Raw genomic sequence first — 19,998 nt, 5'->3', positions numbered from 1 at the left:
ATCAGTGAAGGGTCTCTCTTTAGTTGGACACAGAAATCCATTATTTATCATAAGAAAGCGTCCAGTGTATCATAAACACAGAGACACATTTAGTCTGATAGAAAACAAACAGGTTCCTCTACATGCTGACTAGATTTCCAGCGACGGTGGAATAAATGTATGCAGGGTTTTGGTACTTCTTCAGTAAAAAATAGTTCTGTAAAGATATAACGACCTAAACACTATTTGTGGGTTGTCATATTCACTTTCTTTGGCTTCATCTCACTGTTACTCTCTTTTTAAACGTACCTGGACACTGTCCAAGGGCTGCATATGTGAAATAGGTCCACAGTCAGATCTCCACAGTACCAGCATGAAACGTAACCCAGAAAGTAAGGTTTCCTCGAGCAGGCCAACTATCTGTTGGCTTTTGATTGACTTCAGTGATAAACTACTGTCCTACTGCATTTATTTGGATGTACTGAAAATAAAAATGTGGAGGTCTGAAGGGACGAGACCTTCCCTAAACATGGCTGACTTCTGCTGTGAAACAACCTGGTACTGTCACTAAAATGACACTGACTTGTCTATAAACTGTGATTAGGTTTCCTAATGCAGAAAGATGTCAGGAGCCTGAGTGTATGATGCAGAGCTGTTTTTGCTCCATATGGACAGGCAAGCCCGATACAGACCATAAATACTTTCCCAGTGTCAAAGCCATCCTTCCACTGGAAGCATTTTGTTTTGTTCTTCCATTCATTTCAAATAAAGCAGAGTACAGAGCAAAAGTCTTCTTTTCTTTATGTTTTGACAGGAAACATGGAAATAGGTGCAGTGATTTATTGACATCTCTGACACAGAGACATACAGTATGAAAGCTGAGTTTTTACAGTTCTAACAAAGTCAGTAGCTGATATCACCAGAGTTCAGTGCAGCCTGAACTCTCCTAATCAAGCTTTCTTGTAATTTCTTCCATAGTTCCCACTGCATGCTTTTAGATGGCATCTTTTTCCCTTCACAAGATTCCCACCAGCACTGCCTGACACGCAGCCCAAACCATCCCTCTACCATTTTTAAAGATGGTTGAAGATATGTACTGATATGGCTATGTCTTAAGGTGATGACCTTTGAACCGGATGTTGTTGTCCGAAGGAAGCCCCGTTAAGTGGCTAGTTGTAAGATGAAGAGTGTTCAATAAAGCAACATAAAGACCGTGCTTTATGTCCTGATTCAATTCAGAGTGCTCTGCCTAATTTAGTAATAAGGTGGGCACACAACAGATACTCACTGTCATAATCACCTCCATACATGATGATGATGATCATTTGGAGTTATCAAGCAGCGCATCAGTGTTTTAGACTCGTCCGTTCAATCGAGTCTCAGAAATTTGGGCGTCATAGCGACAGTTCAATGTCTCCAAACTGGTTCAGAAGTGTTTTAATCACATGAGAAACATTTCTAAGGTCAGGCTGCTGGTGTCAAAGGCTGAGCCGGGGATGATTCTTCATGCTGTTATTTCTTCTCGTTTGGATTACTCCAGTGGTCTTTTTACTGGTTTCTACAAATCAGCGTTGGAGCCTTCAGACAGAACACTGCAGCACCAATAGGAGGCCACATATTACTCCAGTTTTGGCTTCTCTTCATTGGTTGCCAGTAAATTTTAGGTTTCATTTTAAAATTTCAGTTTGAACTTGTTGAGCTCTACATGGTGAAGCTCTGGTCAGTTTATCCCTGAAACCTCGTGCTTCATCCCGAGCACTCAGGTCTTCGTGTCCGAGGCTACTGTTGGTCCCCGTGGGGATTGGTCTCTCAGGCACCATTTCTATACAAACAAGCTTTAATTAATGTTTTCATTGTTTCATGTCAATATTTTATTAATATTTTTGGTTTTATTGTGCAACACTTTGTGATTTTAATCTATGAACAGTGCTCAATAAATAAATTTGTAGTCTACGTCTTGTGCATAGCTCTGTATTGTGTCCCGGTTTTGCTTGCGTTCGAACGGCTTCCTGACAGCCAGTCTGTGAGCAGTTATAGACTCTGATTCTTATTTAGCGCTTTTCTACTCTCCATACAACATTCACCCATTCTCACAAGCACTTTCTCCATACATAGTGCTTTCTAACTACATTCACACTCCAATGGATGCATCGAAGAACAACTTAGGGTTAGTATCTTGCCCAAGGATACTACTACTCTGAGCCCCTCCCGAATGGCCGAACTTCTCACCCTATCTCCAAGGGAGAGGCCAGCCACCCACGTGGACCGAACCCCGGCTACCAAGACTGGCAATTGGGACATGGGATGCTTTAGTGTTATGTTGCAGTTAAATAAAAAACAGCAGATTAAAGCAGTACACAGTCATATCTTGTTTTATTATGTTTCAGGTTTAAATGTTTGCTTCTTGTTTAAGGGTTAAGCTTACTATTATTACTTTGCTCTGAGCTCGTCCTTCATCCTACTAAACGGAGGTCAGGTGTAGGAGACATCCAGCATTTCCTGACTTTTAAAGTGCTGATGATGTCATGTCTGACATCACCGAGCCTTTTGTTTTCTGGATTTGTCAAGAATATTTCTTATACAGAACCATTTAACTGTGTAAATTAGGCAATGACATAAGCACAAAATGAAGCCATAATAAGCACGAGTAGAAGCTAAAAACTACAAGCAACCTATAAACTGTGACTAGAAGTTGGAAGCACTTAATTGTAAATAAACAAATGATAATGAGATCAATTAGATCAATTGTTTGTTAGACCCTCATTACAGTAATAACAGTTAGAGAAAACAGAAATAGAAACAATAGAACGCTACAGCCAAGACGAAGACGTACCAACCACAGTATACATGAACCTTTCACAGTAACTTTAAGCTAGCATCACAAAGACAGTGGAAAACATAACGTCTACAAATACATGTCAAAGCTGGTATATCAACACCACATTAACTCACTCATTAAAATCACTGCTGTCCATTTCAATCCTTTTACCTGGTAGCACTGCCTTATTTGCATGAAGTCAGGAAAATGGATTCTGGGCTGTTCCCGTCCTTTTCTTTGTGGCCCTCTGTGTGAATGGATAACAAACCTGAGCGATTAGCAGGGGTAGAGGGCCTCTCCTGGCTCCTATCTGTGGGGCTGATTACAACCAATAATGTCCAATGAATGGACTGATAACATCTGAAGCAAGTGTGAGGACTGCAGACAGTCCATTCCCATATTTTGGAGGTAAGCTCTGATAAACCCTGCTCTATGGGAACGAGCAATATAGAGTTCGGTCTCAGAATATGAAAATATGGGAGTGCCAGTGGTTGCAGTATCTCATCTCAATATCTCTCAGTATTGAGACTGCAGTGATGACAAGTCTTGTTTCTTCTAGTGAGAAAGATGGTGCCCCAAACTATATCAAGGTCTTCCTCATGGTCGTGTTCCAGCGCTGACACCGACAGTGCTGGTGGTCAAGGGCAGTCCCGGCAGCACTATGACCTCAGAGACTCTGAACCGTCTGAGCCATTGGTCAGATCATTCTGCAGACCTCGATGGTTCGTCAGTGTTGACGAGGAGGGGAAACAGTTTTTTTTACCTTGATTTACACAAGTTGCTCGCTTTGTTTTTTCCTGGTCAGTGTGACAAAGTGGAGGAGCAGTTGCAATGCTCTCCATTTGTCCCACATGTGTTTACCTTTTTTTTTTTTGCACATTATTCTGTTTCTATGTATTTGCTATGATTTGCTGTTTGTCATGTAACTTTGCTTCACTCACTATCCCGGGTTTGTTTGTGGAAGCGTTTTGTTGCCGGCAAATCAAACATTCTGCAAATTAAGACAAATACTCAAGTACATGTTTCTTTATATTTTATTATGTTACACATTAAGTAATTCGTTCATACTTTGTCTTTTCAGTCTTCATGAGGGTCAGGTGTGGGGAAACGCCCACCTGGCATTTCCTCATTTTAAAGTCCTGATGATGTCACACATGACATCAGCAGGTCAAACCAAGTGGAGGGGTTTCTTTGTCCATAGAGATGCTTCCTTTTGTTTGTGTTAAGGTTTAAAGGGATTTGTTGAATGTGTTTCTTTTCGTTAATACTGCCATTTAGTTGTGTAAATGTGCATGTTAGAAGTGTGTAGAGGTTTTGTGTTTTAGATCATCTGTGTAGTTTTAGATCCCTCAGTGTGAGTGGTACTGGCTGGGCAATTGGAGGGAAATTGATGGCCCTATTTAAAGCCAGTCTCTACCAGATGCAGCAGAGAGCAGAGGTGAGCTGTGTCACCAGAGCCATGTTACACATTAAATTAAGCTCACTGTAAATAAATTGCTCACCTCTGGAAACCTGACATGTCTGCGTAATCTGCTTTCCTTCCACCTTCCTTGACGTTCGAGTGCGACTACTTCAGTCAGCAACCATTGTTGCTTCCCTCAGCATTTATTCTTGGCAATGACAAGGCATCACAACTGGATTTTGACTGCACAACTCCAATATCATTTTGTCTGTTTTGAGCCTTTCAGAAGTAAAGGTCCTGGTGTTTCATCTCACTGTGCTGCTGTATAACCAAGTACATGAACTTGAGCTTCATGGAACAAACTGATGGATGTTTCAGAATTCTGATTGCAAATCAGGTGCAGCTGGTGTTACCACAAACAAACAAACCGGGTCGGGTAGGTTTGGATCTCTTTCCCCCCCTAATGTATGACATCATTACAAAAATGAATTTTGCATGAATCTTTGTCTAATATTAAATCTGACAACCTGAAATGTGACAAATACAATGTGGCACTGCATTTCCAATAATACAAATGAAGTTCAGTGATGACTTTTTTATTACATGCATCTTCAGATCACCAAAGAGAGTTCATCAGGACGAAAGTTTAATTGCACACATTCCACATTTTACATGACAGGCATCTTTAAATACATTAATACTTAGTGGAAAGAAGTCATTTGTTCATGTCTACAATAGTATTTGGTTCAAAGAAAATCAACACGAGACGAATACAAACAGCAACAGATGATGTCACAGGTAGCTTATTTAAATAAATCCATGTAGTAACAAACAGGGAATGTGAGGTCGAGGGATGAAGGGCCCTGCTCCAGCCACGTTTGTGTTCATCAGTTTGCACAAATGTGTTTCTGCTCATCCTGCTCGTTGGGTTTTCTTACAGCTTCTGCTGTTCTGAAACAAACGTGCTGCCATCTGTACTGAGCTCAGGCCGGTGTGCAGAAGCAGACAAACACAGCACATCAGGACTGCACGACAATCTGAACCAAAGCAGACTGGAGGAGCCATGACACGTGTAAATATACGCCGTGCGTGGTTCTCTGTAAAGCAGACCACAGGGGGAGACTGTGGCATGTTCGTGATATCACTCCTAACAGATGTTTTACCCATTACAACAACGTTTGATTCTTACTGTGTCCCACACACCCACATACTGAATGAGGGAATAATTCGGAGGAAGAGGCTGAGCTAGAGCAACACTTCCTCTGTTGATTGTGCACCTTATAAAACTGGAAACAGGATCAATTAGAGCTCAGCTCTGTGAAGAAGCATCTCAGTATCTACATACACAGGTCAGCCAATCAGCTAGTGACAGGTAAAATGAGCTGAGCAGCTGACATCTATGTCCAAACTGCCACTCATTACACCCCAAACGACCTGGTACAGTGATGACAGCCTCCAGCAGAGCCCCGTCCTCCACGTACTGTGGAGCAGGTTTGTTTCCTGTGGGAAGATTAGAAAGGTGCTACGGCAGGAGAAACAGAACAGGAGCTTCTTCAAAGACCTTCCTCCTTTGTTTACGTTCTTGGTCCCATCAAAAATACAGAAAACTGTTACCTTCATCACAGATTCGTCCTCCTGTTCCCACTCCAACATGATGCGCTTGGCAGCCACTGAAACTGCCTTTTCCATGTGCATCATAACAGTAATGCACAGGCACTGTCACGCAGCACTGCTGCTGCATGTGAGGTTAATGCTATGCAGCAGAGTGAATAGATGATGCTGTTAGTGGCAGCAGACTGTTTGACTCTGAGCATTTTACACAGTCACAGGCTTGTGGTGTCCACCTGTGTACCAGTACTACGGTACCACAGTACTACAGTACTACAGTACCAGTACCACAGTAGTAGGGCAGGACTTTACTACGAGGAAGCTTTCAAAGCGATCACCATGCTGGGACAGAACAAGTACAAGAAACGTACTTTTAGTACAAAATTAGTGTTCTACAAAACAACTCAAACACAATCAGGAATGTGAGTGTGGGTAATAAATAATTCTATTAAAGGGAACCAAATGACATGAATCCACACGGCAGTACTGAGACGCACTGACGGGACTGTCTGCTATCTGGGCTAACATCACTGGGGGCGGAGCTTTAGCGCTCTGACATCACACTGCATTTCAAATAGCTAAAATAATGAACACTTCCTTTACAACAGAGTGCTAAGTGCGAGTCCGAGCGGAGCCTGGAGGATGACGGGCTGCAGGATTAAAAAGGTCTGTAGTTCCAGAAACTGGAGAAAACCGAGATCTGCAGGGAAGGAAGCAGCTGGGATTCAGTCAAAGATGAAACAGTTCTCACTTCCTTTCACTTTCTGCTCACTGTAACAGATTTAATGGTGAAAAACAAAGAACTGTCTAGACCAAAAGGAAAGGTCACTTTATGAAACAAACTGCCAAACGGTCAAATACTTCACGCCACTGTAGAAACACGTTTAGGCAAACTGTGCTGTGATCATTTAAGCCAGAGCTCTTTGATCCCGATCTGTTCCCACAGTAAAGACTCAGGCTGCTTCTCTAAAGTAAATGAAACAAACCCAAAGTCTTTGTTATCCAACGTTGCTCATACAGCTGTCACGTGACCCTGGCTAACGTCTCGGTTCACCCCAGGTTAGTTACAGTGGTGTGGAGACGTGTTCGTGCCCTTCATCATAATTGACTTTTTGTATGTTTGATCCGAAACACTTAAGCGTGACAAAAAGACCCCCCGCCCCCCATGAAAGCTCCAGAACCATCAGCATCAGGGGTTAGGCTAAGCCTCGCTACACTGAATGGTGGTGTTACTAAAAGTTCATATTTTCTAATTAGTTTCTGTTTTTATTTCACTTTTAGCTTTTAATTCAGTTTTCAGAGTAAATGTTCATATTTCATTTACATGTTTGAACATTTTTAGTCACATTGGTGTCATGCTGGCACAGAAAAATCAGTACAGGTGTTACAGTAGGAGCTGTCACGGAGCAGAAACGGGAGCTGGAAACATGTAAATATAATAATAACCACTGCAGCCAAACAGAGAGCCTGACGAGCCCAGCTGTAAGTAAGCTGTTAAGACTCGACTGTACGCTGTGTTCCTGTTTTCCTCTGAAACAATAAGTTCTGTTGCAGCAGCCTTTCAACGCCTCTCTCTGTCTCTCACTGCAAACTTGACCCACACAACAAAGTAAAGCTAGTTTTCAGCTACGAGCCCGACACGAACCCGACGTATTAGTCAGAGGTCCCTTTACTACGGTTCGGAGCCACGGACCTGTTTTATATACGCGTGGGATAGTTTTCTATATGAGATCGCTGCAAAAAGTGCAGCCTTACCTAATGTCCACCTACTGTTACTCATTTATATGAAGATTTTAACATCTAGCTGGTGTTGGTGTGGCGAGTAACAGTTCATTTTAAAAGTAACCTTCCAAACACTGCCGAACAGACAGCACGTGCTCCCAGAATGAATGCTCCATCTCCTCCACGTCTCTCACGTCATGATTAATAATGTGCGAGTGTTTGAGGGACTGACCTTGTCCTTCAGCTGCTGACAGAGCTGCAGGGATATGGTGAAGAACACCAGCGTGTCGCTCAGCCAAGGCACCACACACTCCACTTTGTGAACATGGCTCACCTCAAACCGGTTGTTGTTGAGCTCACTGTGTTAGCAAAATGTAAAGAGAGCTTAGATACTGTCCACCATGTACACTTTAGCACTACTGTGTGTTACCAGTAACTAGATAGTAAATCAGTTTCCATCCAAGCCAGCATCATGGGGCAGGAGCCCAGCTGTTGAGTAAGAGGCCATTTGGCCACAGTCATATTTAAATATTACTCATAGAGCCAGGTTTCAGTAATATTACACAACAGAATAAGGCTGCATCATCTGGTAATGGAAATATGTCGTTTTCTAATAATAAGCATGTACAGGAATAGTTGCAATGACACTGATGGCTCTTTGTGTAAACGTTTCACCTCCTACAACATGTTTAAGCTTCATCAGAGGACTGAAGGACTTACAACATCGCTCCAGGGCTGTGCAGCACTGAGCTCCCAGCAGGCTTGAAATTCTGCAGATATGAGAAGGATCACAAACACTGGTCACATGACAGAGGGCGGCTCCACAGACGGGTGCACGGTGTCACAGAGTCTAACCTTGGTGGTGTTAGCAGGCAGCACGTGGAGCTGGTACACAGTCAGACACAGTTTGCTTAAGTTGATGTAAAAGTTGACCATGACATCCCCGGGTATGGGAGGAGAGAACATTTTCTGGTGATCAAACAAGAGAGGCCGGTGTGAGGCAGTCAGGCTGAAACATCACAGGAAGGTTTAACCTTCAGCAGTATTACTCTGCTGGGTTTCTCTGCAGTGACTTCACTGAGCCAGCACTCAGAGCTCATCAAGTCCTGCTTTAAAATTCATCATCAGAGCCAGGAACAACCTGCAGATTGCTTTGGTGTATTTCTGCCCTGGTGGAGTTTATTTCCACCCACACCACCTCCATGAGTGCTTCTCCAACCTTTCTCCTCTAACATCAGAGCAGCATGGGCTCCGAGCAGGTTCATTGGGTAACGATATAACGAGTAATACTTGATGTGGCTACTGCCACGTGGCTCTAATAACATATCCTGCATTACACAGGTCTAAAGTGTGGACAGCAAAGGTGTAAATAGCTCCTACAGGTTACCTGAAGTTAATCTCTGATCCTGTGAGTGTCGACCGAGGTTAGTCAACGCCAACCCAGACTGCGGGCGCTGGTTTCACAGAACAGTTGTGGATTCAGAGCCCAGCACTGAGACTGGGCTTTTTACAGGACCTAACTATGACTCACTGCGACTGTTCCACTTCAGCACTGCTTTTGATGCCATAGATCGCCCTTGTCTGTCAGCGGGAGCCTCCCCCCAGAGTCAGAGGGCTGGAACAGTTTACACTGCACTGACCTACAGCAGGACAGCTTCCTGAGAAACCCTGCTCTCACGAGGAACCTGATTTGACTAAACTTGCTGTCATGTTTTCTTTAAAACCTGCATCTTTACACAGTTATTCTTCAGTAAGATCATTGAGTGCAGCGTGTATACCATCAAACCGCTGGCAGCCAGCTCAGGCAGCGTCATGGAGGCCGGGGTAGTGAGGCGGTTTCGAGCTCGTGTAAGCTGCAGCATCACTCCATCCATGAGCTGCAGCATGAACACAAACGTGATGTTAGTATCAGCAGCATCAGCAGAGTGGCAGCTCTGTGCTAACAGGGACACACCTTGTTGACCTCAGCCCCAGACTTGAAGTGGTAGCTCTCGTCACGGCTGCTCAGCAGCTGCAGAGCCTGGTTCACGTGGTTCCTGGCATCTTGGATCTGATGGGCCACAGAAACGAGGACCAGTGAAGGGTGGGGGTCATATGTTAACACAAGTTCCTGAAGAAAACTGTCCAGCATCACCTCTCGGCTTCATTGCATTCACTTTTAAAAGCTAGACTAGTATGGCGTTATTTTTGTGCCACTACTCTGAGCGCACGTAAAAAAGGTTTGCAGGTGTAAGTGTTGCATTTTGAGGAGAAATTTATTTTGAGTGAACAAAATTCATTGCTGCGTGCAGAAAATGTATTTCAGCGTTTGCTGTTATCCACACACACACACACACACACACACACACACACACACACACACACACACACACACACACACACAACAGCAGCCCCTCTCGCTCGCTCAGTTTTTGTACTTGCGCTTGTTCGCAATGTGTTGCTCGCGCTCTCAACATTTTTGCCCGTGTGCGTTCAACTCTTTCTGTACACCGTTATATTTGTGCCACAAAACCAGCCAATCACAGACTTGGATGCAAAAATATCTGATTGGCTGTTTTGGTCTCCAATCAGCTCGAAATGACGAAATGCAATATCCCAGAATCCATTTCGTCCAAAACTCAAACGAGGCAGTGGCGGAGGAAGACAGAGGGGCGGAGTTTGAAATGTTGAGAGCGCGAGCAACACATTGCGAACGAGCGCAAGTGCAAAAACTGAGCGAGCGAGAGGGGCTGCTGTTGTGTGTGTGTGGATAACAGCAAACACTGAAATATATTTTCTGCACGCAGCAATGAATTTTCTTCACTCAAAATAAATTTCTCCTCAAAATGCAACACTTACACCTGCAAACCTTTTTTACGTGCGCTCAGAATAGTGGCACATAAATAACGCCATAGACTAGCTGATGACTTACAGACCGTCACCTGTAAGTCATCAGGTGCAGCTACTCGTACGGATAATAAGTAAAGCTTTAACTGTGAACATGTTTAACAGCTTGGTTTTTCCATGAGCTACTACAGAGAGGAGCAATCTTCTGTTTGACAACATAATCATGCAAATGAAAGCAGGACCTGAATAACTGGTAAAGTCTGTACAGAGAACTTCAATAAATAAACACGGCCTCACAATGACAAAGATATTATTCCTAACTACAAACAATGTGCTGCTTGTGGTCTTTCCATCACTGCAGAGCTCAGACATTAAGACAAACGTAGTGTTTGCAGCCGATCACGGACGCTTTGGCTGTGGGACCAACATGTAGAGAGGAGAACTGGATCCACTGTCCCCTCCTGGATGTTACCAAACATCAGACATGTGAAAGAATCTGCTGCTTTGTTTTCAGCTCGTGGCATAACATGTCCCTAACATGAGAACAACATGTGACCAGTGTCACGTTTCCAAAGTAGACCGAGGCGTCTGCCTCCACCCACACCTGCCCACAGCTCGGCTGCTTTGGGCTCAGTGATATTTTCATAATGCTCTGAATGTCAAACTGTGTTTGGTATAATTAATGCAAAGTGTTGATTCAATTCAAAGTCATGTTAGAAGCTCGCTGGTTGTGATGTGGTCAGGCCTCCCTGGTCAGAGGCCCCGCCCCTCTGACCACAGTCCTGCTCACGTTTGTCATTAAACTCTGAACAGACACATGCTGACAGTCTTATAGTTACATGGATGCATCAGGTAATACTTCTGTGATGTCACACTACACGCGTGCTAGCAGAGGGCCCACACAAACGTTACAGTGACCGTTAACGCCGTGAAACTGGTTTCATTGGTAGTTAATATCTGACCTAACATCGCTCTGCCTCAGCCTGGCTGCACTCTGACAAACAGTAAGAGATTGCTGCTTTGCTCTGTGTGAACCACGTCGTGCACGGCCTCTGCAGCCTGCACGTTAGCTGCTTCATGGTGAGCGTTATACCGGGGAGCTGAGGAGCTGCCTTCTTTCTCGTTGTTTTCTAAGGTTTCATCCTCAAACTTCTGTAGCTGTAAAGTCAGAGAAGCAGCTACGTGTTGTATTAAGTGCAGCGCTGTTTTCTATACCTGTTGCAGTTTCCACTGTTTGTCTTCTCTAAACTGGAAGTGCAACACTTGGCTGCTCTTTGCAACCTTCAGGTTGATATCCTGTTGAGACAGAGTCAAACATTAAAGATGCTCAGCCTAAAGCAGTGTCGTTAAAAGCCTTGGTGAGAACGTCATACACTCACAGCCTGAGTCAGCACCTCCCCCTGCAGAGTCAGCACGCCCTTCACCTGATCCATGCTGCTGGAAAAAGTCACATTTTTACCTTTGGAATCATCACAGGACAACAAATACAGAAGGAAGTGGATGTGAAAGGTGACCCTATCACGTATAATGCCGACAGCGCTACATGTAACGTGATGTCACAAATGATTACCACGGTAACAGTACGGCAGTGTGAGCTGCATTTACGTTGAGCTGCCAAGGATGAAGTTCTCCTGCTTCAGCTGATTTTCAAAGCCTGGTGTCGGCATGGAGAAACGTCTGGATGCCTCCTGGTGACAAGAACACAGCAGAGACTTCTTCATGTGCTGAAACGACCTGAGAGCTTCTTCCTGCTCTGCTGTGGAGTCCTGTTAGAGGACTGTGTATTTATGATGCTGAGGACACTTGTGTTTGCCCAGCCTTTCAGTTAAAACAGCAGCGCTCTGTCATAGTGACCTGCCAGATGCTGTCAGCCTGGCAAAGACTTACCGTGACCAGCAAAGAGCTCCATGGGTAAAGCTCATGTATCATTTCAGCCACGTAATTATGCAACTATTTCTAACACATGAAAGCTCATCGTTTACCTTGAGAACATCTTGGAGCTGCTTTAAGACAGCGTGCACTTCTTCTTTAAGCAGCCAGTTGAACTCCTCCTCCTGCCAAACACAGTGAACCAGTTTCCTGTTAGTGAGAGACAAAGATAACAGCTCGCCCTGCACGCGTACACAATTACTATTATTGATGGTAAATGGGCTGATTCTTATACAGCACTTTTCTACTCTCCCGGAGTACTCAAAGCGCTCTATACAACATGCCTCATTCACCCAGTCACTCCCATTCTCACAAGCACTACCTCTGTACTGAGTGCTTTCTAACTACACTCACACACATTCATACATCGGAGAGCAAATTGGGGTTAGTATCTTGCCCAAGGATATTTGGCATGCAGAGTGGAGGAGCCTGGGATCGAACCTCCAACCTTTTGATCAGTAGGTGACCTGCTCTACCTCCTGAGCTACAGCCACCACCCATTATTGATCAATAATACATATCAATAACTATACGAGACTTCAAATTACTCATATGTCAGTAATTTACATGATTACCTAATAATCTGCAACATTGTGTCCAATACCCATAAAGGTGTATTTTGACTTCATCTGATTAGACTGATTGACTCTATGGAAGATTTCTGCTGCAACACAGGCAGCCATCAGGTCAGGTCTGTTATCTGACCTTTTGTAGTCTCGCCTCTTTCAAATAATTCAACTAATGTGAGACTGAAATTGAGCACTTGAAGGGTTTGAATGGAATATTTACGCCCGTTTTAAAAAGCTAACTGGCTAGCAGTGTCATTAATGTCGGTGTAACATCCACATGAACACAGGGAACCCTAGAACAAACTGTGGGGTGTGGCCCACTGGGGGGAGCACCGGTCTACAAGGGGACAAGCCGTTCTGCCAACGAGCCGTTGTTTCTTTAACGTCCCCACACAGACCACTGTTTCATGGTCCAGGTTCAGCCACTTAAAACGGTCTGATCCTGGACACTAATGACTCCAACAGGCTGTGACGTGGAACTAAGCAGCAGTGGTAATGTGCCGCGTGTCCACAGTGGGGCTCAGTGCAGAGGCTCGCTACAGTAGACCTTACACCATACTGGTTTGTATGAAAGCATTAAAACCACACTGCTAATGTTCTTTCACAAAAGTGTTGACATTATTAGCTGTGATGTTACTGCCCCGTGTGTCCAGCTCAGACTTTGTTCCTGTGCGCGTCTCATTACTGAAGGACAGGCCAGCTGTGGACCGTCAGCCAGCTGTGGACCGTCAGCCAGCTGTGACACTGGGAGCTCCAGGAGCTCACTTGTGATTGGTTGTTACTGGCAAGCAGACGGTTTTACCAGTACATGGCTGAATCTGTTCACAGCCATATTAGATCATTCCCTCCTGCTGTCGTAGAGATACACTCTGTGACATTTACACGCGTGTTGATGCCGTGTTTAACAGTACGACCCCCGCCCTGCAGGGAAAACGTTTAGGTCCAGTTTGTCATCGCTAGTCAGCAGCAAACAGAAGGCTCGGGCTCAGCTGTCGCTCTCACGGTGACGGTCAGTGAGCCGTTGCCATGGGCCCACTGACCGTCAACCACAATGTCACAGTAACATGACAGCGCGCGGGGCTAACAGCTACCGTGGGCAGCTCTGTGCAATAACAGACGAGTCAGTGCGAAGCACCAGCAGCCTTTCAGTCACAGCGCTGTTTGCTAGTGCAATGGTGCGATATACGCGACGGCTGAGCAGCTTACCAGCACAACGCGCTCCACCTGACTGGCCGTCGACGTCTTCGGGAGCTCCGACAGAGACCTCTGCGGATTCAGCATTTTGTCCTGGCACCACAAACAAACACCGGCCTCTCTCGCTCGGGGTGACGCCGTCTCACGGTGGCCTTTGGAAGCTGTGTTGCCTTCACTGACGTCGGATACAAGTTAAGTTAAGTTGAGCACCCAAAGAAACGGCGATAAGTTGAAATAAGAAACCAAACAAAAGCGACCACGGCACGATGCTCCGTCACGGCAGTAGTTTATAATCCGGCCTGTGATCATGTGAGTCAGACGTTATATTCACTACTGCAGTCCATAGAGTCTGTATACTACCGGACTACCTGTGTGCTGTCGTTACACACAGACGATGCTTCTTCTCTTTAGCTTCCGCCTGCTGCATTTAGTTTGAGAGAATGAAGCTACATTTGTATTGTTTTATGACAACCACCTGAATGCAGCATCAAATTAGTCACGTGTTTAGTGCGGAGCCCTCCCATCCAACGGCTCTGGCGTAGTGGCGCCACCCACCAATCCATATCTGGCTTAAGAACTTCCGCTTGGCGTTTTCCACGCCGTTACGCAACCCACGCCTGACAGTTGGTCAAACTGGACGTGACGCAGCGTCAATGCGGCGACATTCCTCGTCCTGAGAGTTGAGTCGGGAGGAGGTCACAATGAAGTCCTGTGGAGTGCGCTGAGATTTTATGTAAGAGCGAGGGGACGTTTGCATTCACTCTTCTTGGGGGATTAGCATCACCTGCGAGGCTCACCTGCCTCCGTCACATGTCTCGCATTCACATTCATACACCTCGCTGTGATCTTGATGGCACATTTGTTTCAAGGTTATTTTCAGAGAGAGCAGGCGGACTGATGGTCGGGATGTCCGCGGATTTAATAAACAAGTTTCCATAGAAAACACAGTCGTGAATCGCTCCAAGAGGATCCAAAGATGCCAGACTGTGCCATTTAAGTGAGCAATAGTTAGTCAGGCTTTGTGAAGGTCATTCACAGTGTTGAAGTCAAAGGCGGGTAAAGCAGGAAAAAAATAAAACACCTTTTCAAGACGAATGAATCCGAGTGAGAACGACGATCGCTTAGCAGAAAGTGCTTTTCTAACAGTCAAGCTCTACTAAGGTTAGATGTTAGTCTTCAACTAGCTTCAACATCCTCGTATAAACTGCAAAGCTGTTTGTCTACAGTGTTTCTTCTGTGGTTCATGTACAGAAACCTGTAAACAGACAGGCACTTTTAGCACTAGCTGAGCACTTAACGTGGAGCCGTTGTGTCTTACTCACAGGTATTCACAGGTGAGGTAATCATCTGCAAGAGCTGGGAGCAGGAGACGGACCACCTCTAAAATACAAGGTGTGTTTAATCCATAATCACACACAGAGACATAAAGACCATCGTGGCAAAAGAAAGAGTGAGTGCGTTACAACTGTAATGCATTTCAACGTCTGTATAAGTGTCACCATAACAACGGTCTACACGTGTACAAACGAGAGGTGCATCTTCTCGAGTTCAGTGAACTTGTGACTGGGGGGTTGAGAGCTGGATTCTTTTGGTAAACTGGAGAAATGACAGATATCCATGTACCGACTTTGGAAACAGCAAGGAAACAACATTTTGGATGTTTCACCACTGTTTGTAGCCTCTAACAGTGGAGACTGGTGGGGGCACAGAGACAACTTACAGGTGTTAAAGGAGAAGTGGAGGGGAGGGACGCTCCCATGTTTTACTCCCCTGCAGGCAGACTTCCCCACACTGCAGTAAAAGCTCAGATACAGACGCTGTGCTGCACAGAGGGAAAGTGTGGGACAGATGGAGAGGTAATCAGGAGCATCCATCCTCTCTTCTCTACATTTTCCTCTTCCTACTTCCTCCCTGCTTTCTTTCTCCTGTGTAGTTAAAGGGAGGCTTTCATATTTTGTTTCTGGGAGAACAGGAAGAAGAAAAATACAGAGCTCTGTATCAGGGAGGTATAGAGCTGGAGTCAGAACTTAGTCTCCAAGCACAGTGACTGGTGGTGAAAACAGAAGCTTGCACATGTATTCAAATCTTTCATATCTGAGTTTAGTTTAAATGTAGAAAACCAGGATACATTTCTGACGGGTTATACATTAGTTTTACTCATTTACATTATTATAATAATACTTTGATTTAAAGGTAAAGCAGTTTCTCATGTGTGGAGCCTGTCTCAGTGAGCAGGCTGGTGACATCAGGACTAATCGGGGAAGATTAGTGTTTTTTTGTTTTTCAAACAGATGTGTTTGTCATTTGTAACTGACATTTCAGAGCTGAAAGAAAGACTGACTGAGAGTGCTTCCTGGGTTAAAATGCCCATAGAAGTGATCATCTATATGTAACGCTAAGTTATTTAAGGACTAGTTTATGTCAATGGATGAATTTACTGACTGACGCGCAGAAGAAATAGTTCTTTATGGAGCCCAGATGGTGTGAATGATGAGACCAAAAACTGCAATGTCTTGTACCAAAAATATATTGAATAAATAGGGGAAAGGGGAAATGGAACAAAATAATTAACACAACACACAACGTAAATGTCCACAATTAAATAATAAATCAGTGCTGTGATTTTTCTGTGCAAGAGTCCTTTTGCTAAGAGTCCTTTTTTTGGTCCTTTTCTTTTTAAAGTTCACTTTTAAGGTATTCCTCCTTAGGGTCCAGCTTCATACAAGGGGGAAATATGTCCGTAATCCAAAGACGGCTAAGTGGGGGAAAAGAAAGAATGGTCCTACCGGCTCGCCACTTCAATATGAAGAAGATCAATTCAAAGAGGGAAAAAAAACCTGACCGCTGAGTTTAAAGTTTAAAGATGAATTGAGGGGAGAAAACGCTTTGTTTTCCAACACCGTTCTAAATGCCATAAGCTCACAGCCACAGCAGGAGTCGAACCCGGAAGTATCCCTCCACAGCCGGTTTTCAGAGTTGCCGCGACGTGGGAGGAGCCAATCAGAAGAGGGACCTCAAATCAGCTGACGTGGGTCATGTGACAGGGAGTAGTTGATATGGGTTACAGGTTCCCCCCTCAATCTCATGTACGTCCCTGTACATGGTGGTTGGGTCCGGATGACAGGTTGTTCAGTGGCAGTAAGCAGATGGTCCTCTTCATCCTCCAGTGCATGAGTAAAGGCAGTGGTTAAGCCATGGACTAGTGCCTGAATACTCTTCAAGATGGGCTGACCAAGCGTAGAGTATTGTAACCGGTCCGGAGGTTTCCTGGTCCGAGTTGATGTTCTCAGAGGTTCTAGTTCAGAGCTGGAGGTGTCAGAGTTAGATGGTAGATCAGCAGCAGAGGACATACTGGACTCAGTCCGCAATTCAACATTGGTAGGTTCAGCAGAGGACAGACTGTCCTCTGATTCCACAGTATCAGGAGCTTCCTCCTTGACGGGGGTTTTTGAGTCAGGGGTTTCGCTCTCTGCTGGCTCAAGAGGAGGCAAAGGGAGCGTAGCAGGTTCACAGACTGGTGTATCAGATGGTAAAGGTTCAGTGGCTGGAACGGCGGATGACGGTTCTGGCAGATTGTGGACAGTGGTGAATTGCAGAGGCTCTGATACAGGATCATACCATTGATGCGGTATCATTTCATCCTCATCGTCTGACTGAGGTTGTGCACAGTCCTCATCAGAAGGGTTGAATGACTGCTTCCTGGTTGGTTTTACAGTTGTTCGGTTGGTTCGAGTGGAATGCGGCAAAAATCCACATGGTAATAGGAGATCTCTGTGTAGAGTACGAATCGGTTTGGATTTGTTCTCTGGTCGGACAGTGTACACTGGAAGATTTTCTGCTCTTTTTACCACCACATAGATGTCTGGTTCCCATTTGTCTGCGATTTTGTGTTTGCCTCGGAGTTTCACATTACGTACCAGCACCCTGTCACCAACGTCCAGTTCAGAGGGGGTGATATGTTGGTCGAAACGGCTCTTGTTTCTTTCCATGAGCTTCTCCGCATTGCCAATGGCAATTTTGTAGCTCTTTTCTAGATTTGACTTCAGGTTCTGGACATATTGCGAATGAGTCAGTTGATTGCCGTCCACAGGCAGTCCAAAGACCAGGTCAATCGGGAGGCGAGGTTGTCGACCAAACATGAGCTCATAGGGTGAGTAGCCAGTAACATCACTCCGGGTGCAGTTGTATGCGTGGACCAAGGGCTTAACAAAATCTTTCCAGTGAGTTTTCTCTTCTGTGGTGAGTGTTCCGAGCATATTCAGGAGTGTTCTGTTAAAGCGCTCGACTGGATTTCCTCGTGGATGGTATGGTGTAGTTCTTATTTTGTGAATTCCAGCCATTTTGCAGAGTTCTTTTATTGTGCGTGACTCAAAGTCTCGTCCTTGATCACTATGGAGCTTTTCTGGGATACCATAATGAACCAGAAAACTGTCCCAGAGACATTTGGCGACAGTCTTTGCTTTTTGGTTTGGAGTGGGGACAGCGACAGCGTACTTGGTAAAGTGATCTGTTATTACCAGGATGTCTTTGGTTCTGCTCCTGTCGGGTTCCAGTGATAAAAAGTCCATGCAAACCAGTTCCAGAGGTCGATAACTTCGAATGTTCACCAGGGGTGCCGCTCTTTCAGGTAAGGCTTTTCGTTTGGTGCATCTCTCACATGTCTTCACTTTATTCCACACATCATTGGCCATTTTTGGCCAGTAGAATCTTCGACGTACGAGGTCAAGAGTACGTTCGATGCCCAAATGACCCATCTGGTCATGCAGTTCTGACAGTACTTCAGCCCGAAATTTCTGAGGTAACACTAACTGGTGATAGAGCTGGTCCCCAACTTGCCTCCTCCTCACGAGAATGGCGTTTTGGAGCTCCAGGCGATGTTGGTCTCGGAGTAGAAGGGGCAGTTCTGGGAGTTCATCCCGCAAGACGGGAGGTGGGCTTTCCCCAGTCTCTAGCAGCAATATGACATGCCTCAGGGTCTGGTCTTCCCTCTGTCTCTCAGCGATTTCAGCATTCGTCAGCTGAGGAACAACAGGAGGTGCAAACTGAGTGTCGTTGACGAAGCTGTCAGGCAAACTGTCGGCATGGGCAGTTAGTGACTGGATGAGTGCGGTGGTGGACATCTTTTCAGCCGTACTATAAACGAGCTGCCGGTCACAAAGGGCCTTGACTGTGTGTTGATCGATGGAAATTGAGGAAGACTGATCCAGATGATGTTGGGCAAATCGGAGAATTCTCTCCCTCTCCTTTTGGGACATCTGGTCATTGGAGAGTTCTCCATGTGGCCTGCGAGAGAGAGCATCAGCATCTGGATTTTGCCTACCAGATCTGTACATGATTTTGAATGAAAATGTAGAAAGAGCAGAGAGCCAACGGTAACTGGTGGCATCTAATTTAGCAGAGGTAAGTAGATAGGTGAGTGGGTTGCTGTCAGTAATGACAGTGAAGTTGGTGCCGTAGAGATAGTCATGAAACTTCTCCGTAACAGCCCACTTGAGAGCCAGAAATTCCAGTTTGTGAGCTGGATATTTGGACTCACACCTCGACAGACCCCGACTCGCATAAGCAATCACCTGGTTTTGTCCTTGTTGCTCCTGGTACAGAATAGCTCCTAGCCCAGTAGAACTAGCATCTGTATGGAGAAGGTAAGGCTTCTGGGGATCGGCGAAAGCAAGTACTGGTGCTGTCGTGAGTTTTTTGATAATTGTGTCAAAGGCTTGTTGACATGCAGGAGTCCAGCGACTGGCAAGTGGTTCCTTAGGATCCAAATATTGCTCTCGCTTGAAGGTGGCTCTGAGTTTCCGCTGTGATGGAGGATATCCAGCAGTAAGGTCATGCAAAGGTTTAACGATGTTAGAGTAGCCTTGGATGAACCTACGGTAATATCCTGCGAAACCCAGGAAAGAGCGAAGTTCTTTAAGATTCTTTGGAATCGGCCAGGACTTAAGTGTCTC

General features: G+C 45.1%; 1 protein-coding gene across 2 annotated transcripts; it reads right to left on the bottom strand.

Annotated features, from left to right (window-relative positions):
* Positions 1–4,787: 4,787 nt before the first annotated feature.
* Positions 4,788–14,524, bottom strand: rogdi (rogdi atypical leucine zipper). Of its 2 annotated transcripts, none has more exons than XM_080906056.1 (11): positions 14,060–14,524; positions 12,338–12,409; positions 11,961–12,043; positions 11,735–11,792; positions 11,571–11,651; positions 9,484–9,579; positions 9,308–9,406; positions 8,385–8,498; positions 8,250–8,299; positions 7,762–7,888; positions 4,788–6,507 (listed from the first exon to the last, which is right to left on the bottom strand). In XM_080906056.1, exons 1-11 carry the CDS (start codon positions 14,132–14,134, stop codon positions 6,466–6,468), a joined length of 897 nt encoding a protein of 298 aa, XP_080762182.1. In that variant the 5' UTR covers positions 14,135–14,524; the 3' UTR covers positions 4,788–6,465. The 2 variants fall into 2 exon arrangements, with proteins under 2 accessions (XP_080762182.1, XP_080762183.1); XM_080906057.1 differs by having other exon boundaries at positions 11,735–11,789; positions 14,060–14,518.
* Between the last annotated feature and the right edge of the window lie 5,474 nt (positions 14,525–19,998).

The sequence above is a fragment of the Rhamphochromis sp. 'chilingali' genome (assembly GCF_963969265.1).
Source record: "Rhamphochromis sp. 'chilingali' genome assembly, chromosome: 15".
Taxonomy (NCBI): domain Eukaryota; kingdom Metazoa; phylum Chordata; class Actinopteri; order Cichliformes; family Cichlidae; genus Rhamphochromis; species Rhamphochromis sp. 'chilingali'.
This window is presented reverse-complemented; position numbering and strand designations above follow the sequence as displayed.

Coding starts and splice junctions, on each gene's coding strand:
- rogdi (XM_080906056.1), bottom strand. CDS start 14,134: ATGCTGAATCCGCAGAGGTCTCTGTCGGAGCTCCCGAAGACGTCGACG. Junction 12,410..14,059: donor AGGTGGAGCGCGTTGTGCTG/GTAAGCTGCTCA, acceptor TGTGTTTGGCAG/GAGGAGGAGTTCAACTGGCT. Junction 6,508..7,761: donor GTCAGCAGCTGAAGGACAAG/GTCAGTCCCTCA, acceptor CCTTCCCTGCAG/ATCTCGGTTTTCTCCAGTTT.